This window comes from Herpailurus yagouaroundi, unplaced genomic scaffold (assembly GCF_014898765.1).
Source record: "Herpailurus yagouaroundi ecotype Mexico unplaced genomic scaffold, PumYag 182, whole genome shotgun sequence".
Lineage (NCBI taxonomy): Eukaryota > Metazoa > Chordata > Mammalia > Carnivora > Felidae > Herpailurus > Herpailurus yagouaroundi.
This window is the reverse complement of record NW_024412413.1, coordinates 43,575,727-43,593,994: the sequence shown is the minus strand read 5'-3', so window position 1 is coordinate 43,593,994 and position 18,268 is coordinate 43,575,727. Positions and strand designations below refer to the sequence as shown.

Genomic DNA, 18,268 nt, shown 5'->3' with positions numbered 1-18,268 from the left:
GACAGAAGCCATCTTTAGATGGAGAAGGCATTCACAAGAGGTTCAGTATAAATATTAGAAGATAAGGCATTTACAAGAGGCTCAGTAAATATTAAAACCATGAGAAACTATGGCAGAGAAGATCATCTGCAGCAAAAATAAAAGTAAACTGTTCTGCCTCTCTGATCCTTAACTTTACCATCATCAAAATGAAAACAAAATATATTTACCTCCAGAATCGCTGTGATGATTAAGTCAGAACATATAAATGAAAATTCAGTACTAGTCATAAAATGCCATATAAATATTGGGTAGTATCACAATTAATAATAATTCCATCTCAGAATTATAAGAAACTTAGGCAGGCAAAGCATTTAGAAGAGGAAAACACAGGCTACATGCCCAAGACTTGAATGAAAGTGAGAGCTCTGTATGTTCATAAATCCCTGCATCCCAAATTCCTTGTATTATGTGTGAGCGTCTGCTGTGGTACCATGAAGCATAAAAATAGTAAAGCCTGTTGAAAATTCCAAAACAAAGAGAGGAGCCACGAAAAGAATATGAATAATTTAATCAGATAGGATTCAAGTTTATCCCCAGCTTATTTGCCTTTTATTCTTCATTTCAGTTAGTTACATATCCATCAGTTATCACCAAGGTTGTGCATGCACCTTGAAATGTTCACAAAAGGTCCACAATACAGGGGTTCATAATTAGGTTATATGTTATATTCAGAATCCCAGGGGAACTAATCGATTCTGGAAATATTGATTAAGCAAGATGAAGAATTCTTACACAGTTTCAACTACAACAACTTTAAACAAGTACAAGCTTCGGTTGCCACAAAACTCACAAAAAGTAATTGATTGAAGAATATCTCTTTTATGCAAAATATACATTTTAGGATATAATTTGATTAATACTCTACTATATACTGACATTACTCCTTGATCATTTAATAAAAAAATACTCTCGTTGCCAGAATTTTATTTTCTGTAATATTTATAATTGAGGTAACAATGACAAAACACTTAAACCATGAATAACATTGGTGAGTTTTCTTTAAAAGTCATAATGATTCCCCAGAACTAAACAAATATGTGACTAAACACAGGTTAGTTTTGATAAATAGGCACTGAAAATTTCACAAAAAGACAAGCAGATAACATAAATGGTTTTATAAAAAAATGATACCATCGATGTTCATGGATTCAAACAACAAAGAAGAAATAAGGAAAATTAAGACACACCTATACTACGCCATTATCACTGCCTTGTATGATTCACAGCACAATCTACTGCAGGCCCAAGAGGGGCAATTCACAGAGGTATGGGCCTTACTTGAAGCTTCAGAGATATTGATCATGAATTTGGCTTCCTTGGGTGTGAGATGGCTGAAGCTGTTGACCCATGCACACGTGTTGGTATTTACAATTGTCTCATGGATCCCGGCAGGTCCACAAGCAGACCACTCATATGGGGAGCACCAAATGAGTTCCAGCCACAGTTCTTTTCTAAGCTTTAGATGCCTCATGAAGACGCAGGGACTTCTTCCGAGTGCGACCTGGTCACATCAGGGCACATTCAGCAGCAGAAGTCTGTTTCCAGTACAGTCCTTGGCATGGCTAAATTCCATTGTCCCTTTTTCAGCAGTCAAAAATCCATGATAAATTCTGTACAACACTGCAGTCAATAACAGCAGCACCAGACAGTATATTAATTCCTTTACCATAAAGCTATATGGAATTATAACTTTCTAAGGGTGGTGTCATTAAAAGGATCACAGAATCTCTAAATATCAGATGTGTACGTCTGGGTAAATACATTGCCGTACAAAATCTCAGACATGCAGTTCATGCTTTAGGACTTAGAGAATAATAGACGTTATGTGATCAATAATAAAAATGACATTTGTCTTCCTCACAAAAAATAAACATGAGAATTAAGGATTAATCAACAGTCTCAAGGATCCTGAATGCCTTAGAAATAATAATGCTTATCCCTCAATTTATAGTATGGCATTTTTCCTCCCTCACATGCCCAATACACCGGACACACTATTGCTATTGCATTCATCGGGACACTGTAAACAGAATTTCTTCCACTTGGGCTGAATAAAACTCCCTAGGGGTTTTGCTGGAGTGTAGTGATGAATGCTGGTTGCTAGGTAGTAGACACTGACACTGCAGCCAGCAACCAAATGTAATGGTGATACTGCTGCTTAAATCCTGCTTATCAAAAAGGTTCACAGTACTGATTAACGTAGGTAGTCTACAGGGCATCATCCATTTACACACAAAGCAGAGAGGCTGTTCCAAATAGCAGAGAAGGCGGGGCGCAGGGGAGAGGACCCGTTACTAAAATCATGAACATCTTATCAAGGCATTTCTGTGCTTCATGAAGACAGATGGCATATACATTGAAGACAGGGAGCTAAGACAGACGGACAAAACGCCATACAGGACAAAGCACCTGATTCAACACTGCCTGAAAATCTGATTAATCCCGTGAGTCAGAAATTTAAGGCTGGTCAAGAAAGCCTCCAGTGAAAACAATCTTTGATGTTTGCACAAAAATCAATAAATAAAAATAAAGGAAGGGGATAAAAAAAGACACGAGAGCTTTGGGTGATATTTGGCACTTTGCCTCTGAAAATGATGACAAATCCTGGGATTGGAAAAATATATATATGACTCTAATACCAAGCAGCAATTCCTGGCTAAACAATGCAAGCCTGGCTGGCAGTTACCTTTCTCTCATGTTTTGTGCCTTCCCCAAGTCATTAAGTAAGAGCTCTGGCCTCAGCTCGCGTGTAACCAGTAATGACAACCTCTTTGCAGTTATCTGTGTGCAAACAACCAGAGACATTCAGAACTCCAATACAGCATTTTTGAAGAAAAGTAAATCAACCAAGAAATTAAACTGTTTAAAACAAATATTTCTTTCAAAGAATAAGGAAAAAAAATGTCAAGGAGAAACTCGCCCTCCCTGCCCCACAATTCAACATGCAGAACAGTCAACCAGTGCTTTCATATCAGCAGGTACACATATCCTGAGCCATCCACGGTCCCCGAACTCTGCGACATTGCTTTCAGGTGATAGAGACAAGATGGTCCATGCAAATGAGCTGACCAAAGTCATGTTGTGTGCAATCAAGATAGGATCCCAAACATCTTCAAAATGGTTTAGAGTCACGAGAAATGAAGGTCCAATGAAGTGACCGGTGTTTGGAAGCACACTGTTTTAATTATATCTCCCTGAAGATATGTTTACGTATTAGCATACTGGCCAATATCTGACACTACCTGTCATTTTATTGCGAAAGGAGAGCAGGGTAATTAATATGGAGAAGTATCACTACTTTAGATAATCTTTATAGCCAGGAGAAGATTTGTGAGCTACCCAAGTGGCATTTCTGACTTCAAAAAGTAGTATCATGCAGGATTGAAACTGTATTTAATGGAGCCTGGAGTAACTCTACATTTACTTATTTCCATTTTGGGGTAAACAGTACTCGAATTCATACAATTTAGCCGACTGATGCAGTTTGGTTTACAAAATAGATGGGATGGGAGATCGAGGGCGCCTCAGAGGACAAGGAGAGTTGTAGGGTGATGTTACTGGAGACAGCCTCAGAGCATTGCCTGCCAAGCCCGCTATGTTGTTTAAGCTTCGGGATTTTTCATATCCTTTTATGAAAAAATGCACAGACATCAGTTGAATTCAACCAGAAAATAGACACAGACAAATAATACCATGCAGGATAATCAAAAGTGCTATTTTGAGTTCAAGGGAAAAAAATTTTTTTTACAAAGAATTCAATATTGAGACCATTTATAACTTAAAAAAAAAAATAAAGCTCACTATAGCTGTCATTTCCAAGAAATTAAATCAATCAAAACTTATAGTTGTAATACTTCAAAATTCATTCTTTCCCACTGTAATTTGTATTGATGTAATTTTGGTATATAAAATACTACAGATCTTTTAAGAGTTAGGCAAAGCAACTTAAGTAAGATATAAACTTGGCTAATATTTTTAAATTTCAGAATGTTTCTAAAAAAAAAAACCAAATGGACTATTTTTTCTTTTCATTTTGTATTGTTTACTAAGCTAATAAGCATGATCAACTTTAAGTGGACCACTCTTTTTCCAGCATATTCAATTTTTCAGCTTTATAGTGTTAAAAGGATGAATCTTAAATAATGGCGTTTGATGCCATTATCTAGGTGATGTAGAATGCCCATTTCTGTATCTTTGGATAAAAAAATGTAAAGAAAAAAGGAAGGAAATGAAATATAAATTGAGTCATAATTTCAGTGAATTACAGTCTGAACTTTATGATGTGATGTTTTCAGTTAGCTCTCCACTGCCGAGAACTGAGAACCATTTGATCATAATTCACTTTTTCTATTATCTTGCGTTCTAATCAACTGTACGTGATTATCATGGACTTACGGAATAAAAGATCCTCCTCACAAGCTTTAACCCAGTGGTTTTCCTTAGTCACTCAAGCAACATTCCCATCAAAGTCACCTTTGGGAAGATTCATATATTGTAGCATTATTTATTAGAAAAAGAGTAGAGGCAGTTCAATGGGGTGGTTAGCACCATGTAAAGTTAGAAGTGAACTGTCTTAAAAGCAGGACAACTATTGATTGAAAAAGTAGTCAAGAACCAAATGTAGGATTCAGTCATAAGAAAAACTAGTCAGGAAATAAATGTTCTGACAAGTCCACTGAAAAAAAGTGTTGTCGAACAGGAAAATGAAATTCCCTCAGCCAAAGCTGAGCAAGTGGATACAACTTCACTAAACTTCATGGATTCCTTAGCCTCAGGACATATTCCTTGGGCTCTGATTAGCCCTCGGTGTGCATGTTAGTATATGAGAAAGAAAATGGGCCTATTGTGCTTCCCTGTGTTCCTCTCAGGTACTTTTTTTAATTTTCATGGAACTTCTGGGGAAGAAGCTAATACTATCTCTCCTCCTTTCACTAGAAAAGAAGAAACATTTTCAGTGAGTTAGTGATTATTTGATTTTCAAGCAGCCAGTAAAAGAATGGACACAGACTGTAATAACTGCTCTACTGTGGGAGAAGCTGGACTGGACAGAAACGTCCTTCCCCATACACACACACAGAAACTTTCAGCGGTCTTCCTTGAGATTTTGTAGATGGAAATTTATGCCATCCATAACCTATTGTAAAATTCTCTAGGACATCCTTTCTGCTAATGAGAGGATTATATGCCAATAAGCTTTGTTAGCATTTAGAGATATAAAACATTCCAGAGGATGATGGAATACTTAATAAGAGGATGTCTTAAATAATTAAAAAAGAATTGCAGATAATTTATCCTTACACAGGGACCTCCATGCTCCTGAAGAGCTAGTCATTACTGCTCTTCTGTAAAGACATTGGAAGTATAACTTTGGGAATTATATGAAGAATAATTTATCCTAGTTGACCATGTAATCTCCCTACAGGACCTCCAAAAAGGTAAAAATTTACTTGATCGTTTTATGTTAATCACCCTAGTCATATGTAAATCTTGGTTCCCATTCTTAATGTTCAATTATTATTCTGAATTACAGTTTTTAACATAAATATTATCTATTCTGTTTATAAGTCCTTTTACTTTAATAACTATAATTTCGGTGTTAATTTGAAAAGACTTCCCTTCTAATTTAATAATAAGTATTTAGTAAAATTATACGTTATTCATTGAATATATGTATTTTTTATTCTGCAGGTTCATTTCTGATACAAAATTTGATAAGGTTTTGCTTAAGCAAACTTTTTATTGAGTGGAATGGTTAAAAATATAATTCATGAGAATAAACAATATTGAACCTACTTGGAATTGGCATCTAAATACAAGGTGTGCCTATTATATGGTCCTTTTTTTTTAGTTTTTTTATTTTTTTAACATTTATTTACTTTTGAGACAGAGAGAGACAGAGCATGAACAGAGGAGGGTCAGAGAGAGAGGGAGACACAGAATCTGAAACAGGCTCCAGGCTCTGAGCTGTCAGCACAGAGCCTGACGCGGGGCTCGAACTCAGGGACTGCAAGATCATGACCTGAGCCGAAGTCGGACGCTTAACCGACTGAACCACCCAGGCGCCCCAATTATATGGTTGTCAAAAGCATGTGCTTATATGGGGAAATATTGAAACTGCCTAGCAATGTACTATCAATGGGTATGTTTTTGTGTATGTAATATGATATCCTAAAAACTACTGAATAAATAAAAACACAGGTTCTAAGTATTGGGAGTTCATTCTTACAGGGAATCCATAAATTTTCTTAATGTATGTCCAACTATATTCATACTTGTTGGTAGAAAAAGAATTCAGTGGGAATCTGGTAATTTCTTTTCATCTGTACAGGGGAGAATTTTCAGCACACTAAAATCAAATCAGTTGAAAGACCAACTTGAAAGATAAAAAAGGGATCATTTAGGAAATAAATGCCTGAATAAGAGTAATAGCAGAAATCTATAATCTACATAAAAGGAAACAAGAGAAGAATAGATTCCTGATAAACATGACAAGAAAACACACTAAAAAAAATAAGTGAAGTTAGCCAAAATGTTACAAGGACTGGGAGGAAAAACACAGTAGTGTAAAAAAAACCAAGCAAGAATGAAAAAAGAAGTTGATTATGATGAGAAATGACAAAGAATAAAAGCCCATAGATGAATTTTCAAAGATGTGCTCATTGATAAAGAGAATTTTGTCTTTGTGAAATAGAATTTTATATATAATTTTTCCATACAAACTAAATATCTTATTAATTGCTTTGCTCATGAAACTTTGCCATTTTACAGAAAAATTCTATATTTGCATAATGTTTTATAATTTGCAAAGTATTTTTTCATATGTGATCTCCTTTGATAGTTTAAAATTCAAATATTGTCTGACAGTGGAAGGAAAAAAATTTAGCTAAGTTCTTAACCATGTAACCTTAGTATAAGCATTGGATGTGATACTTTATTATGTGATGTTCAAAAATGTATAAAAATATAGCCACACATTACATATAAATACATATATACATATATATACATATATATATATATACACATATATAGTGGGTTAAGATATGTAATGTACTTAAAATATAATGTTCTATACAATAAATTATTAGTTATACGTTATTATCATCAGTTAATGTATGTATACATATTTTGCTTAAGTACAATGATAGGATATTAACTATCATAAAATATTTAAAAAATTGTTCTAGCACTTAATATTTAAATGTAAATTAGCAAACAATCAAATAAACATATTCAAATAATTGAAATATATTTTGGTATAAAGAATAGATGCAGAGGAATGGAAGTAGCTGAAATGAAGAAGTATTTGAAATATTACATACTAAAGCAATAAAAGAAGAGTCTGACTTCTCTTTTGAGATCAAAGGCATGGAGACAGGACAATAAAAAGTGTTCAGAAGCAATGAAAGAGAAGTACAATATGGGTAATGAGACATTTCAAAGAAGACATCACAAAATAAATATTGAAGGCTTAAAATGTTAAAGTATTCAATTGGGAGAAACTGCAATGAATAGCAAAAAGTGAAGTATTTTTAAAACACAGTTGCACTAATATGAAAGTTTTGGATTGGTTTTCATTCAAATTCAGTACATTGCATAAGAAATAATTATAGTTCTTTCTCTATTCTGTCAATAAACAGAGAAAGAGAACCATGGCAATAAAGCAAACAGAATTATCAAAGTAGGAGTAATCAAAGAGCATATCAGCCCTTGGACCAGGGTAGGTAATGTCACAAAATTATTTCTTAAGGAGCAGGTAAAAGGGCCCAATTGTCCTGAGATCCATAAAGTTTACTCAAAACAAAAACAAAAAACAGCACCTAGGGAATGGTCAGAGACAGTGGCATAATCTAGAAAATTGGAAGCACATGGTGGAGTGGTGCTTCAATACTGTTCTATTCCTTGACCAAGATGCCTAACCAACAAAATATACTCATTCAACAAGTGTTATTGAGTATCTTCTGTGTGCAAGTGACAGTTCAATGTGGGTTGACAATAGTAATAAACTTAAAATTATTAGTATTGCCTTGAAGAGAAATTCTGTATCACATTATATAAGTACACCAGTAGCCTTTTAAGTGATTGGATATACTGTTTTATATGGCCAGGGATGTTATATCTTTTTAACCTTGTGACATTCAGATAAATCATGGCAAAGACTGCCCAAATACTGGATAAGAGATTTAATTAGAGAATGTTTAAAGCTTTTCTTTGAAAAAAGCCTTATTGTTCTATCAATTACTTATCAAATATATGCATAGAGCCAATTACTGAGTTTTATTACTTGTAGTTTAAAAGATAACTTTTAAAGACTGCTGAGTATATTATATTAAGATAATTAGATGAGCAACTTAATTTTTAAATACCCCATTACAATTCTTCCCATAGACAAATGGAAAACCAAAAACAAGAATGAATGAATGAATGAATGAAGACCGAAATGAATGAAGACAGAAATGAATGAAGAAAGAAAGAAAGAAAGAAAGAAAGAAAGAAAGAAAGAAAGAAAAGAAAGAAAAAGAAAGATGAAATACCTTTCAGATATGACAGTCAAGTGTACTGTTATGATATGTACTTTAAATGTTTATAATGAGAAAAGAGATGATGAGAAATGTGAAACAACACTGTGTGCAGTTTTTCCTAGAAAATGACGAAAGAGCATTTATATCACTCCATATATTAGTAGCACTTAATTTCTAAGTCACCTGTTAGGATCTGATTAAATGCATGCCTACCTTTCCTGATCCCTCCATCAGAAGCACACGTGTAATCACCTGTTGTCAGTAGGAAACATGTTTCCCCTCTTCTGTTTTTGTCTCTGGTACTAGAGCGTCTGATGGGGAGCCTTTCTGGGGGTGATAATGGCGGCTCACTTCCTGTACTGTCGTCACCTGATAACACTGGTCACAGCACCATGCCCATTGACAGACAGTGATGGATGAGGAAATGAGACAGTACAAAGAGTTTACACTGAATGTCCATAGTACAGTCACTCCATATACAAAACACAGTAATCACATCATGATAAGAAAAAGGATTTTCATCACTCATTACAAAAATCTACATGGAGCAAAATGGAAATGTATTGAAAAGGAGAGAAATGTTCTTGGGAAATTTCAATTCCATTTTGGATCCCATTTAGTAGGAAACTGACTTTCACAGAACTAATATGAATTCAAAACAAGTGTGATAATGAACTAGCACACACATTAATATCTTAAGATTTTTGACATGCTTTCTAGTTACTGTGAATAGGAATCTTTAAAAGTGGAGCCTACTTAAGGAAAAACTCCGAGGTACATATTTGTCTTTGGAGTTAAGACACAGGCTTTTAATATTTGCTGAAAGTAATTTCCCCCAAAATATTAATAAAATAAATCCAAAATCTCACTTTATGTCCAGGTTCTCCTTTTTGAAATGAAAAATATTTTTTGAGCATAATGAAGGAATAAGATTAACTTCTCCAAATGCCCTTGAAACAACTGTTTACTTCTATATGCTTGCCGAAGACATTTACATCCTATTGGCCTAGATGCTAGCTTGTTATAACAATATTTACCCAGGTTGAGAGTTTGTCCTCTTTTTCCATGCCCTTCATAAGGAATCTGCACAGGTATACTGAGAACAGTCTGATGAGACCAACATCAACTAAACTCCACTATTCATAAAGACATTCTTGGCCTAATAGTTTTTAGATATATTGACAGAATCTGCAGAACAATGTACTAAATGAACAAAAAGATCTTTATGAATAATATATTTAAGAAAGCATTTTAGTTCCAGCCACATTTTTTTCCCCACTTACTTCACAAAAACTTCTGGAAACTAATGAAGGGACCTATGGAAATGTTACTTGCCTTTTTTGTTTGTTTGCTTGCTTGCTCTGTGTAATTGGTGTCATTTCTGAATTATGCAAAAGTATTCACATAGGATTATCATAAATCTTTTTTTTACAAGAAAAATATTAAATATATCTAAGTTACAGGGAATGCACATATCTTAAATTTTCCTAGTGGGCTCAAAGCTAATTAAATTGTTTAATCTACAAAATATTTCATCTGTACCCATACACAATAGAGAGGACACTACTGCCTATAACTTTGGCAAAATGAACATCACTTATCAGTTGATGTTCTCTAGATTATTTATGGCAATGGAGAGGAGAAGGGATTCAGCAATATATCACCCAAAATTCATTTTGGGAGGGAACAGAGCACCCAATGCGTAGTGTAGAAAAAAGGAAATCCACAGGGAAATTCAACTTTGCCATTGATTAGACAAAGCAGATCATCTATCTCCAGAATGGTGAGTCTATTATATCACATAGCATTTTACCCAATCTAAAGGGATTATACTGAAGATCCTACCTAAGTTAACAATCATGAAAATTTAATCAACCCTCCAGAATATTACTAGCAACAACTTGTATTATCAAAAGGGCTATCTTCCATATCACCTTTTTGGTGTTCAGGCTTTTCAAGTATAAGCATCCATTCTTTTTAAGTAACTGCTTCTTGTGAATTAGGTTGAGATGCATGGCCCCATGTGGCAGAGATAAAACTGAGACAAACACGCCAAGCCAAATGATATGGAAAGCAACATTTTGAGAATGAAAGATGGAAAATGGCCAATATCATACCATCACATCGTGCAGGGGAACAAAGAAACATTGGCACAAGAGCAACAAACAGGCAAAAGAAAATATTGGCACCATCAGCAGAGGGCATTCCCACTAAAGCAGGAAAACTCTATAGACCAGCTACGCAGGCTTCTACTTGGAATCTACTGAGAAAAGCTACAGGCTACAGTCTAGCTATCTACAAGCCTGATACAAACACATGTTTTGCGAAGGGGTAGAACTGAAAACTCATGAAAGTTTACAGAGAATGAAAATGGTTGCCTTCTACCTAAGGGACATACTGGTCTATAAAGTATTTAATGGCATGCATTTGAAATTGTGCCTTACCTGATCTGTTATGTTCCAGAAGCCGATTGTCTTTGCCCAGACACGTGTCACCCTGTGTGCTATTACAGGCCATATTTAATTCTGTCTTGCAAAAAGTAGGTGAGCTTGCCTGAGGGGCAGGAGGGATGTGCTTCTTTCTTTTCCTTGGAAGTTTCTGCTTCGCCATTGCCAAGGAGTAGTACATCCCAAAGTTGTTGACAATGACAGGCACTGGCATGGCTATTGTCAGCACTCCAGCCAGAGCACACAGGGCTCCCACCAGCATCCCTGACCATGTTTGGGGGTACATATCCCCATAGCCCAAGGTAGTCATGGTCACTACAGCCCACCAGAAGCCAATTGGAATGTTTTTAAACTGCGTGTGCTCACTAGCTGAAGGGTCGTTAGGTTGAGCTCCTACTCTCTCGGCATAGTAGATCATAGTAGCAAATATCAAAACTCCTAGAGCCAGGAAGATTATCAGCAGCAAAAATTCATTAGTGCTAGCTCGAAGAGTGTGTCCAAGCACCCTCAGACCTACAAAATGGCGGGTGAGCTTGAAGATTCTCAGGATCCTCACAAATCTTACCACCCTGAGGAAGCCAAGTACATCTTTAGCAGCTTTGGATGACAGCCCACTGAGTCCCACCTCTAAGTAGAAGGGTAGGATGGCCACAAAGTCAATGATATTCAAGAGATTTTTGATGAATTCAAGTTTATTAGGGGAAAAAATGATACGGACTAAAAATTCAAAAGTAAACCACACCACACACACTCCTTCTACATACGTCAAGGCAGGATCCGTTTCGATTTCATATTGCAGAACAACGCTTGTGCCATTGATGACTGGTTCTGTCTTGTTTTTAACAATATTGAAAGCTTCATGTGTCTCCAGGCAAAAGGTTGTGATCGAAACCAGGATGAAGAATAAAGAAGCAAAAGCAATAAACTGTAGGGGGCGGGGGGAGGGAAAGAAATAAAAAAAGAAACAAAGAGTGATCTGAACTATAATATACTTTGATCCAAATCTAAGAGCATTGATCCCCGCAGATGAAAAAGAACAAAAGCATATTTGGAGATTTTGGAGGTTTTGCTTGGGATGTTATTTAAGTGAAAGAAGAGATGTGTAGGTATCATTAATTAGAGTTGCACATGTAATTTGTTTCAAGTTCTGTTTTCTGTTATATAGGCAAAAACTTTTGCTTATGTTGGAAAATAATTTCTTGACTCTTTTGTATAAGAAAATATACCTGTTAAGAAAGCATAAAAATCAATCCAAAACAACGTTAAAGGGCAACAGACTAAAGAAAAAAATGTAGACAGTGGCTCCAGATATTGGTTCTGATCCTAGAAACCTTCATGTATTAGATCAAGTTTTACATCTATAAATATAAGGTAAGGTACAGTTCTTACTGATGGAAATTTGGAAGCTACCCAAATTTAACTGTAGGTTTTTAGCTATAAATAAAATTCTCCAAGTTGTCATAGGTATGGACATGAAAAACAAAAACAAAAACAAAAACAAAACAAAAAACTTTTGAGCTATGTTAAAGTTAAATTGTATCAGCTTAAGGTGGAGACTTGTCCAAACGAACAAATCTAGGGAAGAGGAATAGTCAACAAGACTGAAGAGAGAGAAACAGAGTTAAGGAACAAATTAAAAGACAATTTTCTTTCTCACCTGAAAAAGAACTCCAAGTGCTATTAGAGTGGCATGCTATAAAATTGCAGGTTTTTTTTTTTTTTTTTGTAATTCAACTTTTTAGTTCATTTCATCAGTCCCCATGTGAATACACACACCCGCTAATACAGAATAATAATAATAAAATCTCTCCTTATATAGTTCTTATTACTGCCAGACATTCATAAAAACAAATTATGTAATTAACTCATATCCATACTCATAACACTACTATTACCATATTTTACAGTTCTACAATATTAGCACAGAGTTTAAGCTACTTTTGCAAGATGTAAGATAACAAAAGGATAGACAAAACACCCTAACCTGATAAGTTTTGCTCCCAATTGTTCTGTTAACTACCAAACGCTGGCATGTTGAATACAAATATGTTAAACCATTTACTTATCTTGGGATCACATACTTCTTAATATTCAAGCTCTGAAAACTTAACACCCAGTTGTCTGAGTGAATGGTACTGTGACAGTCAGTAGTACTAGAGGCTTTCAAAGAAGCCTGTAGAGTTCTAGTGCTCTCTGATAATGCCCTTAGACTTAGCGTGTGTAATGAGCACCAAGGGATTGCCCCTTGAATATCCAAATTAATTAATTATGTAAGAACAAGAGGTCATCAGTCAAGTGGAGGGTAGCCCTTACTTGGAAATATTAGGGTATATCCAAATCCCAAACTGTCCCCTAATACCTGTTCTTCACCCATACCATTGAAAAGATCTAAGTCTCAAGAAGAGATTGAAACTACCTCCTTTTTTTCCTGGTTGAGTTTCAGTGTAAGAGAGATACAAAAGGACTAAAAGAAAACATCTTAGGATGGTAACTATCTGCCTTAAAGAACCACCTCAAATTCTGAAGTTGTATCTATGCAGGGTAACAGTTGGTACACTGTTCATATAGAATTACAAAGCATGCCATTTTCATGGTTTTGCCTTACTCCCCCATGCATATCTTCCAATCTCCCTTGGTTTTGACATTATGGTTTCACTAATATCTTTTCCCAGACATAATGCAAGACACTAACATGTTTTCACTCAGCTTTCCCTTTGTCCAAATAAATATAGAGTTCATTTTTTAATAACTACTTGTTGTAACAGTATCACTAAGACCCTCTAGATGCTTTAGAAGATAGTATCTTCTAGAGGAAGAATCAATCATCCTTGATGCATGCATTAGTTCTTAATGTAATCACAATTTTATCTATAGATTTGTTTCTGATTCCCCCTGAAATTTTTTGTCATCAGAGCCCTGCTGGTGGGTATATGTTGATGCCCCCACCAAGCCCCCCCACCCCCACCACATGCTCCCCCATCCACATCCAGTCTCCAGCATTTCAGATGAAATGTCAAAAGTTTTAGTGCACACATTCTATCTACAAGGCAGGTAGACAATATAAGGCAGTTAAAGCAAACTGTAATTTTATTTTATGCGTCTAGTATTCCTCAGTCAGCATTTTTTCAGTTAACTTTGCCAAACTCTCTCCACCTACATTCAGGTGAATTGAATGGGACTTCCCAACACTGCTGTTTCAAAATCTGTCCTCACTTCCCAGCCATATCCCAAACAACAAAGACAGTTTTCTAGGGTACTTTGATGCTTGTAAATACAAAACACTGGGACCTTTTATGAGGGAACATTTTCTTACTCTTCATTCATTCATTCAAGTATGAATTAGGTGCCTCTCTGTGCCAGGCCACAGGGTTAGGGCTTCAATTTAACAGTTGATAACAAACACAATCCCTGCATTTGAGGAATTCACAATCCATTAGGGACACAGACATTAAATAATGAACCATGCAAAAAATATATAATTACAATTGTGATAAATGCAATGAAGGATAGAAAGTCTCAAAAACGGGGCTTTATTTAGACTGAGGGGTCATAGACACCTCTGACAAAATATCAATAGACTGGAATTTAAGGGATAAATGAAGGCTAACTTGATGGAAACAGGAGACCCATATATAACACAGTAGGAAATTTTAACAAAACGTCTGGACTTTTTCAATCTGGCTTTCTCAAGTGATGCCTTTACTGTAACACTGCAGGAGCAGAAGGTTTTCCAAGTCTGCCTCTTTTGCACAAATTACGATGATTAAAGCCCAAGCTAGCACAGAGGCTCTGACATTTTAAAGGTTAACCTCTTTTCCTAGAGAGCTTTAAATAAACTAGAAATATTACCTAGGTTTTAAAATGAGGCTGTAAGGAGACTTTAAAGTAGTTTGATTGCTTATGGTCCTCCCTTGGACTTGCTGGCTTATTGGGAAAGCTTTAGAATTCACTTGTCTTAAATTATTGTAACAGCCCCATTGTTTGGGATGAAGTAAAAACACAAGATATATAGGTTAAAGTGGTTTTTAACTTAAAGTCCTATGCAAATACTATAAATCATTATTATTTATACTTTAAAAATACATAATTATTACCTCAATAAGTACTACCAGAACCTGAGGCTTATGTTCATTAAATGAGTTATCATGTTGTCAGAAAAAGGTCAGCAGAGTCATAAGGTACTACACTTGGTGGTTGGAGTTTAAGTAACATGAATAATCTTGTTAAATTACCCATTTTAATTATCCACCCACAGAAGACATGAATAGACAGACACTTTTCTAAAGAAGACATCCGGGTGGCTAAGAGACACACATAAAGATGGTCAACGTCACTCATCATCAGGGAAATACAAATCAAAACCATGATGAGATACTGACCTCACACCTATCAGAATAGTTAAAATTAACACCACAAGAAACAACAGGTGTTGGCAAGGATGTGGAGACAGGGGAACCCTCTTGCACTGTTTGTGGGAATGTAGACTGGTGCAGCCATTCTGGAGAACCATATGAAGGGTCCTCAAAGAAGTAAAACTAGAACTACCATATGACCCAACAATTGCAATAGTAGGTTATTTACCCAAAGGATACAAAAATACAGATTTTGGGGGGTTCATGCACCCCAGTGTTTATAGCAGCATTATCAACAATAGCCAAACTATGGAGAGAGCCCAAATGTCCATCAACTGATGAATGTATAAGAAGATGTGCTATATACATACAATGGAATATTAATCAGCCATCAAAAAGAATGAAATCTTGTCATTTGCAATGACATGGATGGAGCTAGAATATATTATGCTAAGAGAAATAAGCCAATTGGAGAAAGACAAATATCATATGATTTCACTCATATGTGGAATTTAAGAAACAAAACAGATGAACATATGGGAAGTGAGGGAAAGAGAAAAGAGGGAAACAAACTACAAGAGACTCTTAAAGATAGAGAACAAACTGAGGGTTGATGGAGGGAGGTGGGAGGAGGATGGGTTAGATGGGTGATAGGTATTAGGGAGGGCACTTGTTGGGGCACCTAAGTGGCTCAGTTGGCTAAGTGTCCAACTCTTGATTTTGGCTCAGGTCATGATCTCAAGATTCGTTGAGATCAAGCCCAATGTTGGGCTCAGCACTGACAGTGCAGAGCCTGCTTGGGATTCTCTCTCTCTCCCACTCTTCCTCTCCCCCCTCAAAATGAATAAATAAATATTTTTAAAAAGGAGGGCACTTGTTATGATGAGCACTGGGTGTTGTATGTAGGTGATGAATCACTGAATTCTACTCCTGAAACCAATATTGCACTGTACGTCAACTAACTAAAATATAAATAAATAAATAAGGTAATTAATTAATACTTGCCCATCCATATTCCTAGAAAAGAAATTTAGTCACATTCATTAGAATACACCTGGGGAGCTTACACAAATGTGAATTCCTTACCCTCCACATGACACATCAGACACAGATTCTTTTGTTTAGGGAAAGGGAATTTGCATTCAACAAGCTTTTGTAGTGATTGCTATGCATATCAAAGTTTGAAAAACACTGTTTCAGTGTATTTTCAACTTGATAATACAAAGTTGATAATTCATTACTAAATGAATTGGAGAAGTTTCTAAATTATAAGCATTTGTAGACTCTTAAAAGAATCTTCCTAAACCTGTGTGTGTGTGTGTGTGTGTGTGTGTGTGTGTCTTCGCATGTGAGTTGTGACATAATTCTGGCTTCTACACAAATATTGGTGAAGAAACAAAGCAAATGAACAGCCTCTAAATATACACAATTCTAAGACACAAAAACTTTGAAAGCCAAAAGTTGTCTGTGTTTTTACAAGTCGCTTGGAACTTGAATTTATCAATATTTTCATTAGCATTATTTAAAGAACCACATGATTTTGTATTTTTATTATTCTTCATTGTAATTTTTATAGCTCTGTATATCTTTAGTTTTTAAGGACTTTGTAATTCTGACAGTGTGATAATAGTATAATATGAAAATAAAAAAGAGTATAAAAAAAGATACAAACCTTCATTATGGGAAAGAGACATTCATTCCAGAAGTAGATGACTGTTTTGCTTTAAAAAAACAAGCTAGATAGGCATTTTTTATTTATAAAGTCTAAAGATACTAGAAATGGTCTAGAATGGGAAGGTCATAACACAGAACTAAAGTATTCTTCATAATAACATGGTAAAAAATTGAATGTTGTCTTCTGACAACTTAAAAGTGGGGAAGTTGGAAGGAAATTGAAATCCAGAGAGAAAGAAACGGGATAGTTCTTTGAGGATGAGGAAAGTCCCATAATGGGAAGGAGCAAGCAAATGAGAGATCCCTGAGCGGTACAGCAGCAGAACTTTGGGACACCAATGGGGAATACCAAACTTTAAGGTGCTGCTTGCTCTGCTATGCCTTCAGCAAAAGGTGGTTGTACAAAAGAACCTGGTGTTGATGGTGCTTCAAGTGATGAAGGTATTGGGCCATGCAAAGACAAAAGGAGGGGAGCAGTCAACCATAGAGGCAAGATACAGTGAGGTTCAAAAACTTAGAAGAGTACTAAATAAGAGTAAAAGATAATCAGGAGAAATGTAGCCCTTGTGAGAGTATTAGAGTTATTGAGTTATTAAGAGAGAAAGATCTCCCCATAGAATGAAAAATAAGAGCTCAGTTTATTGGGAACTTAGTTTGAGTATCAGATGAAAAGGTGACCCCAGAAGCCTTGAAGACCTAGAATCATCTGGAGGCAAGACTTGGAATCCATTATCAAGGAATTTGTACACTTCATTTGAACTTAATTTTAAGAGACTTGGATACAGAAAATATCTTGTTTTGTTTTGTTTTGTTTTGTTTTTCTGACTCTCTGAGTTAAGCCCAAATGGGTAAATATGAGGTTAGTTTGAATAATATTAAGTAAAAGAAATTAAAAAGGAAAGAAATGGTGGGAGGGAAGAGGTTTTATTTGTTTTTCTCTTTCACAAACTGGAAAGTGCTTAAGGACCAGAATGATTTCATATCCATTTTTGTAGCTCCTGCTTTTGGCACAGTGGTTAGTATTTAGGATGGCTGGCTGGCTGGATAGAAGGATGAAAGAATTAATGAAAGAATAAATAAATGAACAAAATAATAAGGTAGATCACATTCTAGTGAGAATAAAAATGATGTGAGGAAAAGGAACTAACAGAAATGAAATAATAAAATATGCATATTGAAGCAAAAAAGAAAGAAAGAAAGAAAGAAAGAAAGAAAGAAAGAAAGAAAGAAA

The 18,268-nt window shown here is 35.4% G+C and overlaps 1 protein-coding gene across 16 annotated transcripts in view; it reads right to left on the bottom strand.

Annotated features, from left to right (window-relative positions):
- Positions 1-532: 532 nt before the first annotated feature.
- KCNC2 (potassium voltage-gated channel subfamily C member 2) overlaps positions 533-18,268 on the bottom strand; it is a 200,126-nt gene continuing 182,390 nt past the window's right edge. For 3 of the 16 annotated variants that reach the window (XM_040491394.1, XM_040491393.1, XM_040491395.1), the window contains exons 3-5: positions 11,009-11,936; positions 8,778-8,942; positions 533-3,668 (exon numbers count right to left, since the gene is read on the bottom strand). In XM_040491394.1, the coding sequence (XP_040347328.1) occupies positions 3,532-3,668; positions 8,778-8,942; positions 11,009-11,936 (1,230 nt within the window). In that variant the 3' untranslated portion in view covers positions 533-3,531. Of the gene's footprint in view, positions 3,669-8,777; positions 8,943-10,498; positions 10,603-11,008; positions 11,937-18,268 lie in introns of all 16 variants that reach the window. The other 13 variants (XM_040491402.1, XM_040491400.1, XM_040491403.1 and 10 more) reach the window with 13 other exon arrangements.